Below are 23,469 nucleotides of genomic sequence, written 5' to 3' on the forward strand. Positions count from 1 at the left end.
ATCTAACAGACGTTGTGGTAGCACCATTTTTCTTCCAGTCATAAGTTCCAAAGGAGACCTTTTGGTAGCAGTACGATAGCGTAATATCCATTAGAACCAATAGTCTTTACCCGACTCCTTCACAAAATTCTTTAGCATATTGAAGATTAATTGGGTATAACGTTGAACGCCTCCGCTTGATGCTGGGTTAATAGGATATCTGCAATTTCCTTTTCACACCTAATATTTCCCAGATTTACACTTATCATAGTCCAACTCTAGAAAAGGCCTGGTTTATTAGCTGGTAAACACTCGATCCGTTTGGTGAATAGTTGTCATCGTTGACCTGTATTGGTTTCCTTTTGACAATCGGGTCAAAGGATCAATGACATCAATATCCGACCACAGAAAAGACATTCCTCTGACTCTTTCTTCGTTGGTTGTCTTGTGACAGTCATCACTTGACAAGTCCCCAGAAGGTGGTCAATCCCTTTTAACCCCCCCCCCCATTACCTTCCTTATCTTCTCCTGGCACTTTAGAATTAACTCTTTTCTCCCAATATATTGTAACGCCATTAGCTGTTGCCATATCTACGGTGGTGATACATTTTCCATGATACACAGGTTTATTTCTCGCATCCATCATCAGGTTCCTTTTCCACCCACGTAAAAGCTATAACAGACGTATTCAGAATCAGTAACAATTCTTATAATTGATGATCCATAGTGGGTTAAAGAGCTTTGTCAACAGCTCCCACTAGACTTATGCCCATACCTTGTAAAGGTTTTTGGATTGGGGAAATAATATTTCCAAACATTAACATTTTTCATGCTCACCCATCCACTGTATAATTTCACAGTTATTGATTTTTTTTCTTCCACTGGTGATAAGATAATTGCTGATGCAAGCAAGGCTTTATTTTGCTGATCATGTTTCTTTGGATAAAGGGCAGCACTCAAAGTCTGTGCAACCAGTCAACAGATAGAAAGTTTTTCCTTTTTTCTGGATAGGACGAACATGGTGCTTGACTTAGCTTTTGTTTCAGTGTATGGAGGGCCTCCATTTTTCAATAGCTTTACCAGTGGTTGAGTTATTTCAGCAAGGTCATCAATACGTTTCCTAGAATAGTTGGTCATTCCAAGAAAAGATTTGAGTTCCTTTAGATTGGTTGGAGTCTTGGTTTTGAACAAAGCTTCAACATTCTTCTTTTGAGCATTTAGGGCTAATTCTTCTAGTCCCAAGAAGTTTACTTTGGTCGGGAACCATTGGGCCTCCTGCAAAGAAAGTGAAGACCAGCTTGTGTTGACCTTTGATATTTGATCAGATTTTTCTCTGCTTTAGATGAATTATTTCTACACTTACAGTACATTTATTATTAGATGCTGGAAACATAACCCAATCTGTTGCACTGTGTTAAGACACTTACGTGTTATTCTTAGACAAATGGATTTTCATTTTTCCCACACTCTTGTTATCTAGACTTTGTTTGCTGTGGCCTCAAACACAATACATTCCCAAACAAGACCTCGCTCATTTTATTTTCTTTTAAAGATGTCTTCAGACTTTAAATATTTGCTTTGGGTGTTCCCCGGCCGTACAACTTACAAGGCCAATGTTGTCTTCGTTTTGCTCCCCCACTAAGGCTATTCTCATGACTTTGATTATGACGGGGCTGTGGTGTTCCCCACCGAGGTGCTACGAAGTTCATCCTCTTCCATATTCGATTCCTTTCTGGCTGGTGGAAAAAAAATCCAGTACCTGTTAGAGATGATGTTAGATTCTAGATCACAAGTGGAATTTTTACTTGCAGATAAGAATAGTCCCGTGTCTCGTGTAGATTATTAATGGAAATCTGATTCCTGTTTGCATTGCTGTACAAATGGTTTTGTGTAATCTCTACACCGCAGATCAGGACAAAAATGTCAACTTAAAGGGGCCGTAGGAAGTGGCTGCCAACTAGAGACTGTGTGGAATCGTTGCGTGTTGTTATATTTAAACTGTAAACGGTTATAGTGCATGGAGTAATCTCATTATTCGGGTTGCATGGTAAAATACTGTTTTGTTTTGTTTTTTTCTTTTCCAGACCACAGACCTACTGGTTGATGAATCCAGCTTCACTGGAGAGACTGAGCCGTGTTCGAAGACTCATGGCCCCGTGGATGAAGCCAACGGCATCACAACCCTCAGTAACACTGTCTTCATGGGGACACTCGTTCGATATGGGAAAGGACGGGTAACTATAACCTAGAACATGCTAATGTACATGATCGTTATAGCCAAGAAGCAGATATCACGCATGCCTACAGTGATGCAGTAATTTAGAAAAGTTTTCCTAGATTCAGGTTCACCAATAAGCTCCTCATATAACACTGTGATTCCCTAGATATAGTTTTTCATAGACACACAAGGAATTGCGGGTTGTCTTCATTGGTGTATAGATCAAATCTGATCACAAGCTCCATTTTTCTGAGCAGGGCCTGGTCATCGGTGTTGGAGAGAAGTCTCAGTTTGGAGAAGTGTTCAAAATGATGCAAGCAGAAGAGGTTTGTCCCATATAATAACACTCCTCCTTAGATGGCATAGGATAAAGCTGAATGTTTGGGGGGCTTTCCTCCCCTCCTGAAGAGAAGTAATGTATTTTTAACATATTTAACTAAACCTGTCTCTTCAGACACCAAAAACTCCCCTGCAGAAGAGTATGGACAAGCTGGGGAAACAGCTGTCACTGTTCTCCTTCGGAATCATAGGTAAGATCAAGGTTCTATCTTTACAGCTGAGGAGCCTCCGAATGAATGATCCAAACAGCTGGAATATTCTTTTGGTTGCTATAGTGATGAGAGAATTTCTGAATCTGCTTTCAAAATAACCTGCAAAGACACTGTATGCGTCATACCGCTGGTACCATTGCATTGAAGGGCACGTATCTACTAAATAGATCTATAGCAAATGCGGACGAGCACCGTGCTGTGCCGCTCGGACCCTATTAACAGTTTAAGTTGTTCAGGCAACCCCCAAAAAGCTTAATAAACCAAATGTGATTTTCTGAAATAGTTCTGTGATTTCTATATTTCAAAAGGCATTTGAAGATATGTTGTTGAACATTTATGATATTAAGCAACTCTGCGTGTGTATTTTAGGTATAATAATGCTGATTGGCTGGCTGCAGGGAAAGCCGCTGCTTAGCATGTTTACTATCGGAGTCAGGTAAGATCATCTAATTTTTTTATTTATTTATTTTTTTTAGACGGTTCCGTCGCGTTACTCTGTCCACCAGTTAAGATGTAATTAATTGTTGAAAATATCTTTAAGAAAAATGCCAGTCGAATTTTAAAAGAAGGCAAAGCTTCAACGCTGGGAAACCGGCCATTCCATGAACAATAACAAAGTTTATAGTCCAAACACTTCTCCTCTGAATCACTGCAGAGATCCTTCCAGGCAGATAAAGCAATACGTGGATACGAAACGGCTCACATTCCAGCTCTGCTCGGTTGTCGTGGATGATCTTGTGTCTTTCTACGCGGTCACTAACACCAGCCATGGGCCCTTTTCTCCTTACAGCTTAGCTGTTGCTGCTATTCCCGAAGGTCTTCCCATTGTTGTCACTGTCACCCTCGCCTTGGGTGTAATGAGAATGGCCAAAAAAAGAGTGATTGTCAAGAAATTGCCAATAGTCGAGACGCTGGGTAAGACTTAAACCGTGCCTGATCAGTCACTCCAATACCCCTAACGCCATTACTACACTACAATGCCGGACCTGGCACTATGTTGCTCTCCATTGCCGGAAAGTCTCTCCATTCTGTGCAGCATTTTATTTGTGATGCGTGATGGTTTGATGGGTCAGTAAGACCTTCACTCTCGATTGAATGTTGTTTTTGGGTTTTTTTTTTGTAATTGACAGGTTGCTGTAATGTCATCTGCTCAGACAAGACGGGCACTCTGACTGCCAATGAGATGACCGCCACCAAATTAGTCACCTCTGATGGATTTCATGCCGAGGTAATCTTTTATCTTGTTTATCATGCAAATTGCACCCCAATGTAACAGCCCTAGCCTCGTTGTCTCTATTTGCTTGGTCCTACAGTTAGTTTCTGATTGCTTCTTAGGTTTCTGGCGTTGGGTATGATGGGAAAGGAAGCGTATACCTTATGCCAACAAACGAAGAAGTTCGGGAGTTCTCAAATGTGTCCATTGGGAAATTAGTAGAGGTGAGAACGTGTTTTATCAGATTACGTATATATTACAGTACTGGGTATCAGTCGCAAATAACTGTGGGCTCCTCGTGGTGTCCCCTGCAGTGGGCTTCATGGATCCCGTGCCAGTGTGGGCACCTCTCTCTATTCCCTACTGCTAAGGATGTCTGGAGTGGTAGGGCCCTAGCATCAAGAGTAACCCTCAGCCATCCACAGATCCTCTGATCTGCTGTATGACCTTCAGTACACATCACCTACACCGTTTTCTCTTTAGGCCGGTTGCGTGGCCAATAATGCAGTCATTCAGAAGAACACTCTCATGGGTCAGCCAACAGAGGGGGCTTTATTGGTTCTAGCAATGAAGGTAAGGTTTTTCAGTATGGGGCTTTTATGCACGTTTTCTTTCATGTCAGATATTGTAAATTATGTATGGCACGAAAGCCATCTGTGAGCTCATACAGTAACCGCAATGAAATCAGAGAGCGCGCTTAGATAATATCTAAGGGTTTCACGGAGATTGTCGGACTCCTTTGGGTTTAATGAATACACATACACAGCAGCAAACGTTAAACATTTGGGTTATTTATTGGCACGTTTGCTTAATTTCCAGATGGGACTCGGAAATTCGAGTGAAAACTACATAAGGAAGAGAGAAATCCCCTTTAGTTCAGAGCAGCGTTGGATGGCCGTGAAATGCATCGACAAAGCGGAGGTAACGACGTCTTCTCTATTCCACATACTGTTTATATACCTGCAGGTTCTTACAAGAAAAATAAACTGCGCATAAAAGACACCAAAAGATTCTGGATACCAGTTGGCTTTCCGGACATGTCATCTCCGGAAGTTTTATATATTTATTTTTTTTTTGCTAAGATCTCGGCATTGAATTCCTATACTATCTGGGCTGAACTGGTTTAGAGAGTCATTTAACTAGATGTTTATCTCAACCAACTTGAGCGACGTGTTTATAAAGGCAAAGAGTACAAGGGAGGCTGTTTAATAATAATAAAAAAAAAAACCCCAAATGAATATCCATATACTACATATTCAATTCCTCATACTATCCCTTTTGATTTACAAGGTAGGTTTTGCCCAGGGTGGCATGTCCCCCTTTTTTATGTCTAATACGTAGGTTTTTCTCTTGTTGATTTTATGGATAAAGAAGCAGGAAGAAATCTACTTTATGAAAGGAGCCTTCGAGGAAGTTATCCAGTATTGTACCACATATAACAGCGGTGGGATGCCTCTGCCCCTCACACCGCAGCAAAAAACCCTATATCTCCAAGAAGAAAAACACATGGGGAGCCAGGGACTGAGAGGTGAACTCAAACCGTTTATTGCTGGATTTTATTATACATGTATACTCCGTCCTTCCCTTCCTCACACAGAAACATGTTTGCTTTTGCTAAACATGCAGTTAATGACAGCTTTAACGTTGACGGCACTTTACCCCTTATTACCAACCATGAAACATATTGCAGTCGCTTATTTTTTTTTACCTTATTTAATCTTTGCAGTTCTCGCCCTGGCATGCGGCTCGGAGCTTGGAAAGCTTATGTTCCTGGGGTTGATCGGTATAATCGACCCACCAAGAAACGGGGTCAATGAAGCCGTCCAGATTCTTCTTGAATCCGGCGTGTCTGTGAAAATGATCACTGGAGATGCTTTGGAGACCGCACAAGCCATTGGTAAGTGAATACATACTATGCGGTAAGAAATTTGAGATACGTAGGTTGACCTGGACCAGTGTGTCCTTCCTGAAGTTCTCTGATAATTTATCTCCTTCAGGAAGGAGCATTGGGCTATTCAATGGGCACCTCAAAGCGATCTCTGGAGAAGAGCTGGACCAGCTGAGTGAAGCTGCCCTCTCGTCCGTCGTTACAAAGGTACCTACCTCGTCCTGCTTCTCCGTATATACACTTGGCATTATGATGGGGAAAAGACCTTTATTTGTTCTTTTTTTGCTATGCTTGCACAGGTATCTGTGTTCTACAGGACCAGCCCAAAGCACAAGCTGAAAATCATCAAGGTAAAGCTTTTCTTTTACGTATTTGCGATGGAAGCCTCCATCACTGGGGCCACCGGAGAGGCCTGACCGCCAGCCTCCTCCCTATCGACTATGGGCCCTGACTTTGTAAAGACTTCTCAACAGATGCACCGGAACCCAGCCGTCTTAGCGAGATTCTAAAACGCAATGTCAGGAATTACTACGGCAAGGACAATGGTACAATAACGTGTATCTACAGCAAACTAGGCAGAAGCAACAGTTACACTGTGCCAATTGTAACAATATTCTACGGCAGAATGTATAAGTGATCGTTAAATACTGTTTCCCTTTTTAAAGCGTGCACTAAGCGTGTCCTGTATTGTTAACAGGCCCTGCAGCGCACCGGAGCCATCGTCGGAATGACAGGAGATGGCGTCAACGATGCTGTAGCGCTGAAATCGGCAGACATTGGCGTGGCGATGGGGAAAACGGGCACCGACGTCAGTAAGGAGGCCGCCGATATGATCTTGGTGGACGATGATTTTTCTACTATCATGTAAGTAGAGAGACTGCTGATCTGTGCATTAACCTGATTCCCGCTCGCATGGCAGGCTGCCCGCTCACAACGCCGTCGTGCAGATCTAATCCCTTCAATCTGTTTGCATTGGTGTTGACACAGAGATAGTAAGTGTGGTCTCGCATTAATCCACAAAGCTCCATTTCCATTCCATTAAACTGAATGTGACAGAGACATGGTACTTTTAGATAATCAAACACACCCCGGGATGCATTACCAGTCCGGCATTCTGTAATCGTTAATCATTATACACAATCTGTTTTGTGCCATGATTAAATGAGGAAACGCTGCCCTTTTAGTTGACACATGTACGTACTTACACGTCGCAGCGTGATAGCCCACTATGGGGCCCCTCAAAGCCTGGTGGCCATAGAATGGAATCTGCGCCCCCCCATTATCTTTAAACCAAATTTAAGGGGTGTACTAAAAGATGGGGGAGCCGAAGAGGCACCAAGCGATACACAGATCCATTACTGAAAGTAACTAAGTAACGCACCATCCTACATTATTTTATGGAGAAATAACACTCTTTTGGGCCTGCTGACCACATAGGGGTATAGAATAATCCGGCACACCAGCGGCCACCAGTTCCCTTAAAGCCATTGCCCAATACAGCCTGACCGTGCCAGTAAATGTGTCCCCCGTTACAGGAACGCTATTGAAGAAGGAAAAGGAATATTTTACAACATCAAAAACTTTGTCCGGTTTCAGCTGAGCACGTGAGTATGATTTATTTTCTCTTACTAGTTATTAGCAATTTAGGGTTCACTACTGGACAGCGCAGCGCATGTCACAAACGCCAGGGGTTAATGTATTGTATAACTGTATCGATTGATTGTATATGGCTAGTAACGCTTTGGTGTTGATAAACTATACATTTAAACAAAACATTACTAGCCGTATATACACAATCTATACAGTACATTAACACCAAAGCGTAAAACACTCGTATAAGTGTATATATATATTGAGTGTGTGCTGCTAGTAACGCGTTAATGTATAACTGTGTATATATATATATATATATATATATGTATATATATATATATATATTGCTAGTAACCTTTTGCTGTTAATATATTGTATATCTATATAGTTTGGGCATATTACGCTAGCAACGCTTTGGCGTTAATGTATTGTATAACTGTATATATTGAGCGTATACGGCTAGTAAAGCTTTGGCATTAATATATACAGTTATACAATACATTAAAGAATTACTAACTGTATACTATCGGTATTCACTCCTTTAACTGTATAGATTGCGTGTATACGGCTGGTATCGGCTTGGTGTTAATGTATTTACTGTATAGATTGCGTGTATACGGCTGGTATCGGCTTGGTGTTAATGTATTTACTGTATAGATTGCTTGTATACGGCTGGTATCGGCTTGGTGTTAATGTATTTACTGTATAGATTGCGTGTATACGGCCGGTATCGGCTTGGTGTTAATGTATTTACTGTATAGATTGCGTGTATACGGCTGGTATCGGCTTGGTGTTAATGTATTTACTGTATAGATTGCTTGTATACGGCTGGTATCGGCTTGGTGTTAATGTATTTACTGTATAGATTGCGTGTATACGGCCGGTATCGGCTTGGTGTTAATGTATTTTCTGTATAGATTGCTTGTATACGGCTGGTATCGGCTTGGTGTTAATGTATTTACTGTATAGATTGCGTGTATACGGCTGGTATCGGCTTGGTGTTAATGTATTTACTGTATAGATTGCTTGTATACGGCTGGTATCGGCTTGGTGTTAATGTATTTACTGTATAGATTGCTTGTATACGGCTGGTATCGGCTTGGTGTTAATGTATTTACTGTATAGATTGCTTGTATACGGCTGGTATCGGCTTGGTGTTAATGTATTTACTGTATAGATTGCTTGTATACGGCTGGTATCGGCTTGGTGTTAATGTATTTACTGTATAGATTGCTTGTATACGGCTGGTATCGGCTTGGTGTTAATGTATTTACTGTATAGATTGCTTGTATACGGCTGGTATCGGCTTGGTGTTAATGTATTTACTGTATAGATTGCTTGTATACGGCTGGTATCGGCTTGGTGTTAATGTATTTACTGTATAGATTGCTTGTATACGGCTGGTATCGGCTTGGTGTTAATGTATTTACTGTATAGATTGCGTGTATACGGCTGGTATCGGCTTGGTGTTAATGTATTTACTGTATAGATTGCTTGTATACGGCTGGTATCCGCTTGGTGTTAATGTATTTACTGTATAGATTGCGTGTATACGGCTGGTATCGGCTTGGTGTTAATGTATTTACTGTATAGATTGCTTGTATACGGCTGGTATCGGCTTGGTGTTAATGTATTTACTGTATAGATTGCGTGTATACGGCCGGTATCGGCTTGGTGTTAATGTATTTACTGTATAGATTGCTTGTATACGGCTGGTATCGGCTTGGTGTTAATGTATTTACTGTATAGATTGCTTGTATACGGCTGGTATCGGCTTGGTGTTAATGTATTTACTGTATAGATTGCTTGTATACGGCTGGTATCGGCTTGGTGTTAATGTATTTACTGTATAGATTGCGTGTTTACGGCTGGTATCGGCTTGGTGTTAATGTATTGTACGATTGCATAGATTAAGCTTGTATGGCTAGTAACACCGTGGCTAAATATATTGTATAGCCGTATGGATTAAGTGTCTACGGGTAGTGATACTTTTACTGTAATGTGTTAAATGTATGTATTGAGTGTATACGGGTAGAAACGCTTTGGTGTTAATGTATTGTATAACTGTATACATTGAGGGTGTACGTATAGAATGGCTTTGGTGTTAATGCTTTGTATCGCTGTATATAGAGTGTATACGGCTAGTAAAACATTGGTGTTAATGTATTGTATAACTGTATAGATTGAGTGTATATGTCTAGTAATGCTTTAGCCTTAATGTATTAATCTATACAGTTATACAATACATTAATGGCGTAGGTATTTACTCGTATAACTGTATATATTGTATGTATCGTGTATATGACTAGTTACTCTTTGGTGTAATGCATGTATATAACTGTATAGATTTAACGTATATGGCTTGAGCACTTTGTTGTTAATGTGTTGTATAACTGTATAGATGGAGTGTATACGGCTAGTAACGCTTTGTTGTTAATGTATTAATATATACAGTTATACAAAACATTAACGCCAAAGCATTACTAGCTGTTTACACGCAATCTATACATTTATACAATATATTTACAACCAATCATTACTAGCCGTATAAACTCAATCTATACAGTATTATATACAATACAGTAACGGCAAAGATTTACTAGTGGGTTGCACACAACATTATATATATATATATATATATATATATATATATATATATATATATATATATATATATATATATATATATATACAGTCATACAATACATTAACTCCAAAGCGTTACTAGCAGTATACATTCGTATATATTAATGCATTAATGTTAAAGCATTACTAGTCGTATGTATTGGATAACTGTCTACTATATATTAAGTGTACACGGCTAGTAACTTTTTACTGTTAAAGTATTGTATAACTGTATAGATTGAGGGTACAAGCTAGTAATACTTTAGTCTTAATTGTATATAACTGTATAGATTGCGTTTAAGCTGCTGGTAACGCTTTGACGTTAATGTATTAATATATATAGTCATACAATACATTAATGGCAAAGGGTTACTATCCGTATTCACTCGTATAACGGTATAGATTGAGTGTATACGGCTAGTAACCCTTTGTTGTTAATGTATTGTATATAACTGTATACATTGACCTTTTACAACTAGTAACGCTTTGGTGTTAATGTATTATATATTACTATATAGACTGAGGGTTTATGGCTAATAAGACTTTAGCATTAATGTATTGTATAGCTGTATAGATTGTGTATACAGCTAGTAACGCGTTGGCATTAATGTATTAATAAAGACATTAACAATACATTAAAGCTCAAGCATTACTAGCCGTATACACTCAATATATACAGTTATACGCGTGTATTGTATAACTGTATAGACCAATTGTATACGACTAATTCTTTGGCGTAATATAGTGTATAGAACTGTATAGATTGAGTGTATACGGCTAGTAAAGCTTTGGCTTTAATCATTTAATATATACAGTCATACAATACAGTAATGGCAGAGGGGTACTATCCGTATTCACTCGTATAACTGTATATAGTGAGTGTATACCGCTAGTAACCCTTTTCCGTTAATGTATCGTATAACTGTATACAATGAGCTTATGCAACTAGTAACGCTTTGGCTTTAATGTATTATATATTACTATAGAGATTGATGGTATATGACTATAGGGCTAGTAAAGCTTTGATATTAATGCATTCCATAACGGTATAGATTAAGTGCATGCCGCTAGTAACCCTTTACTGTTAATGTATCGTATAACTGTATACATTGAGCTTACAGAACTTTGGTGTTAATGTATTATATATATATATTACTATATTGATGGTACACGGCTGGTAAAGATTTGGCATTAATGTATTCTATAACTGTATAGGTTGAGCTTATTCTTCTATGTAATGTATTATATAGCTGTATTAATGTGTTAGTGTGTTGTATACATTGAGCTTATACAACTAGTAGCACTTTGGTGTTAATGTATTACATATTACTATATAGATAGACTGTATACGGCTAGTAAAGCTTTAGCGAAATGTATTGTATAACTGTATATATTAATACATTAATGCAAAATCTTTACTAGCCATATACTCAATCTACATAGTAATGTGTTATACATTAACACCAAAGCGTTACTAGTTGTATAAGCTCAATGTATACAGTTATATTCAATACATTAACAGCAAAGGGTTACTAGCCGTATACACTCGATCTATACCGTTATACGAGTGAATACCGATAGTAACCCTTTGCCATTAATGTATTACATAACTGTATAGATTGAGTGCATACGTCAACTAACACATTGGCGTTATTGTATTGTATAACTGTATATAGTGAGTGTGTACGACTTGTAATGATTTGGCTTAATGTAGTGTGTATAACTGTATAGATTGAGTGTATACGGCTAGTAAGACTTTGGCATTAATGTATTAATATATACAGTTATACAATACATTTCGCTAAAGCTTTACTAGACATATACAGTCTATCTATATAGTCATACAATACATTAACGGCAAAGGGTTACTATCCGTATTCACTCGTATAACTGTATATAGTGAGTGTATACGGCTAGTAACCCTTTGCCGTTAATGTATCGTATAACTGTATACATTGAGCTTACACAACTAGTACCGCTTTGGTATCAATGTATTATATATATATTATTATATAGATTGAGGGTACACGGCTGGTAAAGATTTGGCGTTAATGTATTGTATAACTGTATAGATTGAGTGTATAGGGATAATGCATTATATGGCTGTATTAATGTGTTGGTGTTAATGTTTTATATATTTGTATAGATTGAGTGCATACGGCTAGTAACGATTTGGCGCTAATATATTGTATAACTATATAGATTATATAGTAAAGCTTTGGTGTTAATGTGTTTACTGTATAGAATGAGTATATATGGCAGGTAATGCTTTAGCATTAATGTATTATACAGCTGTATAGATTGAGTGTATAGGGGTAATGTATTATATGGCTGTATTAATGTGTTAGTGTGTTGAGTGTATTTGACTAGTAAAGCTTTGGCATTAATGTATTGTATAACTGTATACATTGAGCCTTTACGGGTAGAAACGCTTTGGTGTTAATGTATTGTATATAACTATAGATTGAGTGTATACGGCTAGTAGCGCTTTCACGTAATGTACTATATAGGTGTATATATCTGGTGTTGCACTGATAAGCGGTGGGGGACGTTTTACTTGACTATAATGAGGAGTCCAAAGAGGAGGAATGGTTTCCATAGATAATGGATGAGGTTAGTGTCCTGCCAGTGGTATATATAATATATATATATAAGGGATGGGGCGTTGGAGCAATGAAGTACGCGAGTCCTTTTTTACTGGGGATTTCACTGCAGGTGGGAAACATGATGTGCTTCATATACCAAAAGTAATCCATTGAACATGTCACGATTCCATTATAGGAGCATCTCTGCCTTAAGCCTGATCACCCTATCCACTGTCATGAATCTGCCAAACCCACTGAACGCCATGCAGATCCTCTGGATTAATATAATCATGGACGGTCCGCCTGCTCAGAGGTAAGCAGATGGTGAGCGCTGGTCTGAAGAACAGATGACATCTTAAGTGTTTAGTGGCAGTGAAGCCTTCGCTGACCATTAAAATTCTGCTAACAGATCTGTAATTGTCTATAAATGCTTTGAGCTGTCCCCGGGGTTTATCCAGGCACCATTACCAAATATCATCGGCTTATGTGACTACCCCAAGGGCAGCTTGGAGAAATTCACCAGCATTTGCCCTCCATGTGGCAGTTGAAAAGGGGGGGGGGGGGGGATTTGCTGTCATTACCAAAGTGCAGAGGCATACATAGGATTCATCTCTAGAGTTTGAACCTTTCCCCATGTATGAAAAGGTAAATAACCTCCCTAGCAGTCTAATATGTAAGTGCCGTGGACTGAAAGCCCCCAGCTGTCCCTTCAGCTTCAGAGCACAATCTGGGAACTTAGTCTAAATGTATAGCGAAGATCCTGTAATACAGGGTAACGTTCACCTCACTGAAACATGCCGTTTTCTTTTACGCAGCTTGGGTGTGGAGCCCGTCGATAAAGATGCCATCAGACAGCCACCCAGAAACGCCAAGGAAGCCATTCTCAGCAAGGCCCTGCTCCTCAAGATCTTTCTCTCTGCTGCCATTATAATCAGCGGCACTCTCTTCGTGTTTTGGAAAGAGGTTGGCACTCTTAATTGTACCCAACTAATCGTTAAGTGGGAATGCTGAACACGGTGATACAAACGAACCAACAATTACATGGTTATAGAAAAGCAATTACGCGATCACGGCCGAGGGAGATGAGACTCGAGCGTTAATTTGCCATCAATCTTTATAAATGTTTGGGTTTTTAAAGCATGGCGTTAAGTATTGCATGTTATCCTGTGTGAATGATAAATTTCTTCACGGGCTCTCTCTGCTCTTAAGACATTAAGGGTCAACCTTGTGTCACCGCCATCAAAGCCATCCCGGAAATGTATCATATTGAGAGAGCTTACTTTTTATCACCTTGTGAATGCCCCCCTTCGTATGGTATCACAAAAACAAAAGTTATATTAAAGGACCACCTTCTCCTCTACAAACAGTAATTTGAAATGTTATCCCTGAAGAACATGTAACAACGTATGCTGCCGGGGATTTACAACAGAAGAAGACTTCTGAAGAAATGATGTCATACTTCACGGCAGCGTAAGATGCCCGCCCAAAAAGGCAGTATTTATAAAGCAGCCATGGCTTTGGAAACCAGCTCGTACCACCACCACCAGAGTCTGGGAAATGTATGGAGGATGTTCTAGATATGTCGGCTGTTTGTTGAGCTCATGGAGATGAAACCGCTGTAGAGAATAAAGCCTTGTTGAGAGGAGGAGGTTTGAGTCCTGCCGCTTTGTGTGATTCATATCCCTCCTGATCGATTTGAATGCAGAGAGAGGTTTTTTGGCAGCAGCCTTAGCCTTCTGATGGCCAGAAAATGGGACAAACAACTTTGATGATTCAATGCTTCAAAAGAAATATCTACACAACAGTCTGTGAAACACACTCTCCACATAATTAGCAACGCTACAAAAAAAACTCTGTGGAAAGAGTGTTAAGCCGTCACAGAGAAAGCTTCATCTTCTTTTCCACCAGAGCTAGCAGCAAGCCAGACCATCTTCAAGAATATAGAATGTATAGGAACCTCTCCCAATGCCTCAAAGGAAAGCCACGTGACGTTATTGAAAATCAAGGTAAAATTGTAAGACTAAGAAGCATTTTTAAGAACCTGGCTAAGACCTAGAGTCTGCCGTAAGGACTCCTGAAGAACGGCTGACCATGCAAGAGCCTCAGCATGAACTTACATATACCTCTGTCTGGCAGAAATATGTATCTGGTTCCTTCTGTATATAGGACAGTAAAAAATGTGATTCTAGAAAGGCTTTTATCTCTTGGAATTATCAAACCGAGCCAGACTGAATTCTGGGGGACACCGGTCCAAGAAGTAGAATGTTGTGACCTGGTGAGAGAGAAACATCTTTCACCAGAGGAGGGACAAAGAGCTCATGTAATCATGGTCAACATGACTGTTTAATAACATTCCCTTGGAACACTTGCTTGCTTACTCGCTCTCGCCACACAGGCATGTTTATATGTTCCAGGATGAAGCGGCTTTCAGTGCCAACAGATGCTGGAAAACAATTCCCTGCTTAACCTCCTTTGTGCTGGATTTCAGGATGGAACCGAGGTTAATTGAACACACACGCCTCGTAAATCTTCAGATTCAGACTTAAAAGACGTGTCCTGAAGCTGCTCTTGTCCCTAGGTTTGGATCTTCTGGAGTCTGGAATTGTGGGAAAAAACAGGTCTCTTCTGGCAGCTATGGCTGCCCTGTAGTATGGGGGATGTATAACTGACTATTCGGTTCCCTTCCATAAGTTTATACACCCCACATATTGCAGGGCAGCATTTTATCTGGGCTGATCTTGCTTTCTCTGTACTTAGTTGATCATGCCTTCAAAAGTCTCTTATTTAGGAAAAAAATTACCATGTCATGATGTCACTTGCATCGGCAAATAGGCATTACCAAGCAGAAGACTGTTCCCCAGGGCCATGTGACTACAGACGCGGAGACCCGGCGTCCTGTAAACATGATCTTCCACACCCCCCACAGACCTAAAACTCATAGAATAGACTTCTGTTCTCCTGAAGTAGGAGAAAAAACATTGGCAGTATAAAGGTATCTTCCTCCTTATACTGCTTTGTTTCTCATTCTAAGATCCATAACCATGTGTGCTGCGATGGATGAGTGGGATGCAGATATAGTATTGTAATATACATTTAATGCAAGTAAAATACACACGTTGGCGTCAAGGTGAGTTTGAGACGAGCACTGCATTAAAGGACAAACATCTACAATTAGGTGAGAACTCCAATTAACTTTTAGTTACATAACGTATTTTATAAACATGGTGGTCATTCTTTCCCCGCTGACACTTTAGATTGTATTACTGCGCTAACAAATATCTCATGGTTTATTCTTTTTTTGTGTTCTTTTTCTTGCAATACTCCAGATTCCTGATGGAAAAGTCACACCAAGGACCACAACCATGACCTTTACCTGCTTTGTGTTTTTTGATATGTTCAATGCACTGTCATGCCGTTCACTGGTAAGTAAATCCGTTGGGAGCTTTGTGATGACATAAGACAGACAGAAACCTGCGTATAGTTTTAGGTTTTGGAAAACACTGGTGTAATCCTAGTAATTATTCTTAGTCTTGTATTTGTCTTTAGGCTTTTGTGGTAAATAAAGCTGTCTGGTTTGGTAAGAACCTGAGAACTTCCTGGCTTGTGGCACGAAAGTTCCAGGGTTACCACATTGGCCACATGTTGCTGGCCAGCCCAGATAAAATGCTGCCCTGCAGTATGTGGGTTGTATAAACTTATGGAAGGGAACCAATTATTCAGTTATACATCCTCCATACTACAGGGCAGCATTTTAGCTGGGTTGGTCAGTAATAAGTATAAAGTAAATGTGTCCTGGGAAACGTGGCTGACGTGGTCATCCTAGGTAGTACATTCATCCTCCAGACTCTTGTAAATGTACAGTACCTTTGTTGGGAATTAATCCTGCAACACCCTAAAAACACTCAAAACACGTAATGTTAAATATGTAGAGAACCCTTAGGATGGGGACACCGACACAGACGGTTATCGGTCTTGGTGCACACTTACTGCGAGGTTGAGTGGCTGCACTAAGTAAGTTGTGGTCACTGGAAAACGCTGCGATGTTAGTGACTGTCCCAATTCATCAATACTTAAATTATAAATAAAAGAATATGTGAAATAAATAAATAGGTATAAATGTTTATATATTTAAATCAGATGTTTTGTTAAAGTTCATTTGATTCCTTCAGGCACCTCCACTTTTCCCTCATTTAATCTTTTATTTATAATTTAAGTATTGATGAATTGGGACGGTCAGTAACATCGCAGCGTTTTCCAGTGACCACAACTAGGTGCACACTTACTGCGAGGTTGAGTGGCTGCACTAAGACCTATAACAGTCTGTGTCGGTGTCCCCATCCTAGGGGTTCTCTACATATTTAACATTTAGTGAATAGATTGATGCCCTTTCCCCTTATTATAGCGTAAAACTGTTTATGTACTTTTATACATACACTACTTCGCCGGCTCTTACTACATAAAGCTGCTGAGTGTTTATCTTGCCACAGAGCATGCTTCCTGTATTTATAAAATAAACCGAACGTTGATAAATATAACTGGTAAAAGAATCATTTATAGAACTGCACTCACGCGTTCACTATATCACTATAGAACGATACATTAAGTGCACAACAGTGCCGTACAATCAATCTAAGCTACAGAAGGAGTTGAAAGCCCTGTGGCTTCTGTAAAGCCACAAGGAACACCGCTGCGCTGCAATGATACAGCCGCAGAGATCATGCCAAGCCCTTGGGTTATTGATTTATCCTCGCAATGACACAAAACACCCTCTTCCCAAACAAAGGAGGGCACGTTCTACACTGAGGACTCGGCACGACGCTGCCCAACGTACGGCCGTAGACGCAGAGATCTTGGCTGCCAGTGTTTATCGTATATGGTCGCTCCGTAACACGTGCGCTTACTTGATACTCTTTGTCTTTTCAGAATAAAACTATATTTGAGATCGGCGTTTTCAAGAATAGAATGTTTTGGGTCTCTGTACTTGGATCCATCCTGGGTCAAATGGCGGTCATTTACATTCCTCCTTTACAGAAAGTGTTCCTAACGCAAAATCTACACGCGTTAGGTAAGCAGAGCATACTACGCTTTCTATGTTCCCATCGGGGCTTTTCCAGTTTCAAAGATCTCTTATAAGATGCCTGAGATAAGTAATCGTACAGTAAGTCACGTATCGAGGACATGCGCGGGTACAGGTCCTAGTTTCATTTCTGGACAATAACCCCCCCCCCCCCCCCAAAAAAAATATCAATAAATATATATATGCCCCGCAAGACATTATGCCAAGCAGCTCGACAACATCAAAATTGGGGGAACTTTGTGAATTTATCAAGGGCAGTGTTAAGGAATCTTTGAAACTGAAATATTGAGGCTATTGGTGCTGCTCCACATAGACGGGATTTCCCAACTTTCTTATTTTTAGGCATTACTATGGTATACATCTTAAATAAAGTGTTTAAACACACGTTACTCCTGTCACACAAAACACCCCACTCTCATAACACAAAACATCTCACTGCATCACACCTATCACTACACTCAGTCCACACCTATCTGCCTCCCATCACACTACACTTCACTATCTCAGTAACATTGCTCCCATGGCACAACACCTCACTAACTCCCATTACTACAATCTTGCAACACCTCACTACCCTTACGCCATCACAAAACACCACCTTATCTCAATTCCATTACTCTCATCACACAACTATGTCACTCAACACCACACTAGCATTACTCAAGTTACACAATACCTCTCTATATCACCACCTGTACTCCCATCACTTCCATCTCGCAATAGTGAGATAGTGATGTGTTGTGTGATCATTCAACACCGCAATACCATTACTCCCATCAAACACCAATCTCAGTTCCTTTACTTCTGTCATAACCCGCACTCCAAAAAGCAAACATCTCACTACCATTACACCCATTAAACAACACCTCACTGTCTCACTACCCCACTTCCATCAAACACCTAGCTATCTCAACACCTTACTATTTCACTACTTGTACTCCAATCACCCACCACTTCACTACCATGACCTCATTACACAACACCTCACTACTATTATTCCCATCACACCCATCTCACAACAGTGGTGTGTTGTGTGATCACTCAACACCACACTACTATTACTCCTATCACGCAACACCTAACGGTCTCACAACAGAGAGATAGTGAGGGGTTGTAGGAGTAAAAGTAGTGAGAATAAGGGTAGTGACATGACACCTCACTATATCACTTCCCTTATTCCCTTACTAATTATCTCAGTTCAATTACTCCTTTCAGACAACACCTCACTATTTCACTACCTGTACTCACAAAACACCTTTCTATCATTACTCCCATCACACAACAACCCCTCACAAAACACCTTACTATCTCACTAACATTGCTCCCATGGCACAACACCTCACTTACTCCCATTACTACCATCGTACAACACCTCATGTCCCTTACTCCCAACAAACAACATCTCACTACCCTTACTTTTATCACACAACTCCCTATTTTGCTACCCTGACTGCCTTTAAACACCTATCTCAATACCATCGTACAACACCTCAATATCTTAGTTACATTACCCCCATCATTATCTCAGTCCCATCTCACAATAGTGAGGTGTTGTGTGGTGGTTGTTAAGTTAGTGAGGTGTTGTGTGATCATTACTCCTATCTCATAACACCACCTCACACAACACCTATCTCAGTTCCTTTACTGCCATCACACCTCACCGTCTCAATATAATTACTTCAATCACACAACACCTCGCTATATAACTACCCCCACTCCCATCTCACAATAGTGAGGTGCTGTGTGGTGGGAGTAAAGGTAGTGAGGTATTGTGTGATCGCTCAACACAGTACTACCCCCTACCCCCATCACACAACACCACCTCATTACTCTCATCACACATCTCACTCCTATAACTCAAGAACCCATGATGTCCCCTACTCTCATCACACAACACCTCACCATTTCACTCCCATGACACAACACCCCCCCCATGTCTTACTCCCATTTACAACTGGGAGATAGTGAGTTGTTGTGTTGTGGGTTTAAGGGTAGTGAGGTATCTCACTCTCGTCACACAACACCTCGCTACATCACTACCTGTACTCCAATCACACACCACCTTACTGACTCACTACCCTTAGTCCCATCACTCAACACCTTAATATCTCACTAACTTTACTACTGTATCACAACAGAGAGATAGTGAGGTGTTGTGTGATCACTCCACACCGCATTACCCTTACTAACATCACACAACACCTCATTATATCACTACCCTTACCATCATGCAACACCCCACTATTTTGCTACCCGTACTCCAATCATACACCTCACTCCTATAATTCAACAATCCATCATGTCCTTTACTCTCATCACACAACACCTCACTACCATTACCCCCATTTACAACATTGATATACCGAGATGTTCTCTGATGGTAGTGAGGTGTTGTGGTGAGAATAAAAGTTTACTCGCATAACTGCCATCACACAACACCTCACTATATAACACCTCTTCACCATCTTACTCTCATCACATAACAACTCACTACCCTTACTCCCATCAAACACCTTAATATCGCTGTTCCTTTACTTCCATCAGACACCTCACTATTTCAATTTCTATACTCTTAAATAAGAAATGAATGACAACCAACAATTAAAGCAAAGCAGCTGTCTTGAAGATAAGACTCTCCACAGAATAGGGAAAACACACAAAAAACTCACAGCGCTAAAAGTGAATATAAAAATATATGCTTTAATAAATACAAAGACAAAACAAACCTGATATAAAATAAACAGTATACAATACAGTATAAAAAATATGTATAGATATATATAGACAATACAGACAATATACTAAATATCATAAATACAAAGATACACAAAAATAGATCCCAAAAATATTCTACCTGCCCCACAAAGGGTTAATATGTTAACAGGAGATAAAATAGGGTCAGTAAAGCAATAGACATGGAAATAAAAGCAATAGTAGTAATGATAATAATACTCACTACTAAGTCGGCTGTACCTGGCCAGGCAAGCGCTAAAAACAGGAGACTCTTATCACTCAACTCCTCACTCCCATTACACCATCACACAACACCTCACTATTTCTCTACCCTTACTCCCTTTAAACATCAAACTATCTCAACTCACCTCATTGTCTATCATTACCCCCAATACACAACAACTACTTGTATCCCTTACATCTTTCCATCCCAGTTACATTACTCCAATCACACAACACTTCACTATTTCACCACCCATACTCCAATCACGTAACATTGCTCCCATGCCATAACACCTCACTTTCTAGCTCCCAATACTACCATCGCACAACACCTCACTATATCACTACCCTTACTCCCATCACACAACAACCCCTTATTATCTCTGTTACATTACTTCAATCACAAAACACCTCACCATTACTCCCATCACCCCACTATTTCACTACGCATACTCCAATCACAACACCTTACCGTCTCACTAACCTTAGTCCCATCTCTCAAGAGAGATAGTGAGGTGTTGCGTAGTGGGAGTAAAAGTATTGAGATATTGCGTGATCATTCAACAACACTTCACTACCCTTACTCCCATCACACAACACCTCACGTCTCACACCTATCTCAGTTCATTTACTCCCATCGCGCTCCACCTGACTCTCACGATAGTACTCCCATCACACACCAATCCTTACTATCTCACTACCCTAACTACAATCACACACCACCTTACTATCCTTACTGCCATCACATCATGCACACAACCCCTCACTATTTCGCTACCCTTGCTCCCTTTAAACATCAAATTATCACACTAATCACTTGTGTCAATCACACAACACGGCACTATCACTGTCATCACACTTGTTCTCACCATCACACAACAGCACTTCACAATCTAACTACTCATACTCTAATCTCTCAATAGTGAGATAGTAAGGGGATGGGAGTAAAGTTATTGAGGTATTGTGTGGTCACAAAACAACCCACTACTTTTTGCCCTGTCACTCAACATCTTACTGTCTCACAACAGAGATATAGTAAAGTATTGATGATCTCTCAACACCACCTCCGTATCATTACTTCCATCACACAACACCTCATTGTCTCACTATCATTACTCCCATGGCATGACACCTCACCACACTACCCTTCAAACACCTTACTATCGCTATTCCTTTACTCCCATTAGTCAATACCTCACTATTTCACTACTCATACTCCCATCGCATAACACATCACAAAACACTACCTATCTCAATTCCATTACTCTCATCTCACAACACCTCACTACCATCACACATCACTACCTCCAATCACACTCCTCACTGACCTTACTTCCATCACACAACACTTTACTACACCTTACTACCGTCTCACAACAGAGAGATAATGAGGTGTTGTGTGGTGGGAGTAAGGGTAATGAGGTATTGTGTGATCACTCAACAACACAGTACTACTATCACTCCCATCACAACCTCACTCCTATAACTCAACAAACCAGCATGTTCTTTATCCTCGTCACAGAACATCTCACCATTTCACTCCCATCACACAACAACCCCTCTTGTCTCTTACTCTCATCACTCCTATTTACAACAGTGAGATAGTGATAGTACAACTGCCTCTCACTATCATCACACAACACCTAATTATTTTGCTTACCCTTTGAACACTTAACTATCTCATTCTCATTGCTCCCATCCCATGGCACAACACCTCACTTTCTAACTCCCATTACTCCTATCACACAATTCATGTCTCTAACTCCTATTACTACCATCGCACATCACCTCACTCCCATCAGAAAACACCACCTATCTCAATACCAGTACTCCCATCACACAACACCTTACTCCCTTTAAGCATCAAACTATCTCACTCTTATCACACAACAACCATGTGTGTCCCTTACTCCCATCAGACAACACCTTTCCATCCCAGTTATATTACTCCAATCACACAACACGGCACTATCTTAGTCATATCACTGCCATCACACTATCACACACCACCTTACTATCTGGATCCCATCACACAACAGCACCTCACTACCCCTTCTCCCATCACACATCACCCTTACTCTAATCTCACAATCGTGAGGGGACGGGAGTCAAGTTAGTGAGGTATTGTGTGATCTCTCAACACCACCGCATACCATTACTTCTATCACACAACACCTCATTGTCTCACTATCCTTACTCCCATAACACAACACCACACTACCCTTACTCCCATCAAGCACCTTACTGTCTCTATTCTTTTACTCCCATTAGACAATTTCACCATCCGTACCCCAATCACACAACAACCCCTTACTATTTCAGTTACATTACTCCAGCCACATAACACCTCACCGTTTTCTCGTACTCCCATGGCATAACACATCACAAAACCCTAGGGAGGTGTTGTTGAGAGATCACACAACACCGCATTACCCTCACTACCATCACACAACACCCCACTATCTGAATATTATTACTCACGTCACACACCGTATTACTGCCCTTACTATCTCACTAACCATGCTACAGTCTCACAACAGAGAGATAGGTGTTTTGTGGTGGGAATAAGGGTTGTAAGGGATTGTGTGATCTCTCAACAGCTTACTACCCTTAAACCTATCACACAACACATCACTACCATAAATCCATTACTCCTATCACACAACACCACTTCAATATCTCATTATCATTACTCCCATTGCACAACATCTCACTTTCTCACTACTCTTACCCCCATCATGACCTCAGTCCCATCTCACAATAGTGAGGTGTTGTGTGCTGGGAG

The 23,469-nt window shown here is 40.3% G+C and overlaps 1 protein-coding gene across 1 annotated transcript in view; it reads left to right on the forward strand.

Moving 5' to 3' along the window:
* The window catches only part of LOC149299227 (calcium-transporting ATPase type 2C member 2-like), a 49,537-nt gene that overhangs the window by 23,981 nt on the left and 2,087 nt on the right, over window positions 1-23,469 (forward strand). Inside the window, exons 9-27 of the mRNA XM_089486677.1 lie at window positions 2,064-2,213; window positions 2,455-2,523; window positions 2,652-2,727; window positions 3,118-3,184; window positions 3,539-3,663; window positions 3,879-3,976; window positions 4,084-4,185; window positions 4,445-4,534; window positions 4,781-4,882; window positions 5,336-5,489; window positions 5,688-5,858; window positions 5,959-6,056; window positions 6,149-6,199; window positions 6,547-6,713; window positions 7,385-7,453; window positions 12,849-12,965; window positions 13,468-13,615; window positions 15,979-16,074; window positions 17,576-17,717. Of these exons, the coding sequence (XP_089342803.1) occupies window positions 2,064-2,213; window positions 2,455-2,523; window positions 2,652-2,727; window positions 3,118-3,184; window positions 3,539-3,663; window positions 3,879-3,976; window positions 4,084-4,185; window positions 4,445-4,534; window positions 4,781-4,882; window positions 5,336-5,489; window positions 5,688-5,858; window positions 5,959-6,056; window positions 6,149-6,199; window positions 6,547-6,713; window positions 7,385-7,453; window positions 12,849-12,965; window positions 13,468-13,615; window positions 15,979-16,074; window positions 17,576-17,717 (2,092 nt within the window). The remainder of the gene's footprint in view (window positions 1-2,063; window positions 2,214-2,454; window positions 2,524-2,651; window positions 2,728-3,117; window positions 3,185-3,538; window positions 3,664-3,878; window positions 3,977-4,083; window positions 4,186-4,444; window positions 4,535-4,780; window positions 4,883-5,335; window positions 5,490-5,687; window positions 5,859-5,958; window positions 6,057-6,148; window positions 6,200-6,546; window positions 6,714-7,384; window positions 7,454-12,848; window positions 12,966-13,467; window positions 13,616-15,978; window positions 16,075-17,575; window positions 17,718-23,469) is intronic.

The sequence above is a fragment of the Sceloporus occidentalis genome, unplaced genomic scaffold (assembly GCF_023333645.1).
Source record: "Sceloporus occidentalis isolate IW3139 unplaced genomic scaffold, rSceOcc1.0.p SCAF_29, whole genome shotgun sequence".
NCBI classification, from domain to species: domain Eukaryota; kingdom Metazoa; phylum Chordata; class Lepidosauria; order Squamata; family Phrynosomatidae; genus Sceloporus; species Sceloporus occidentalis.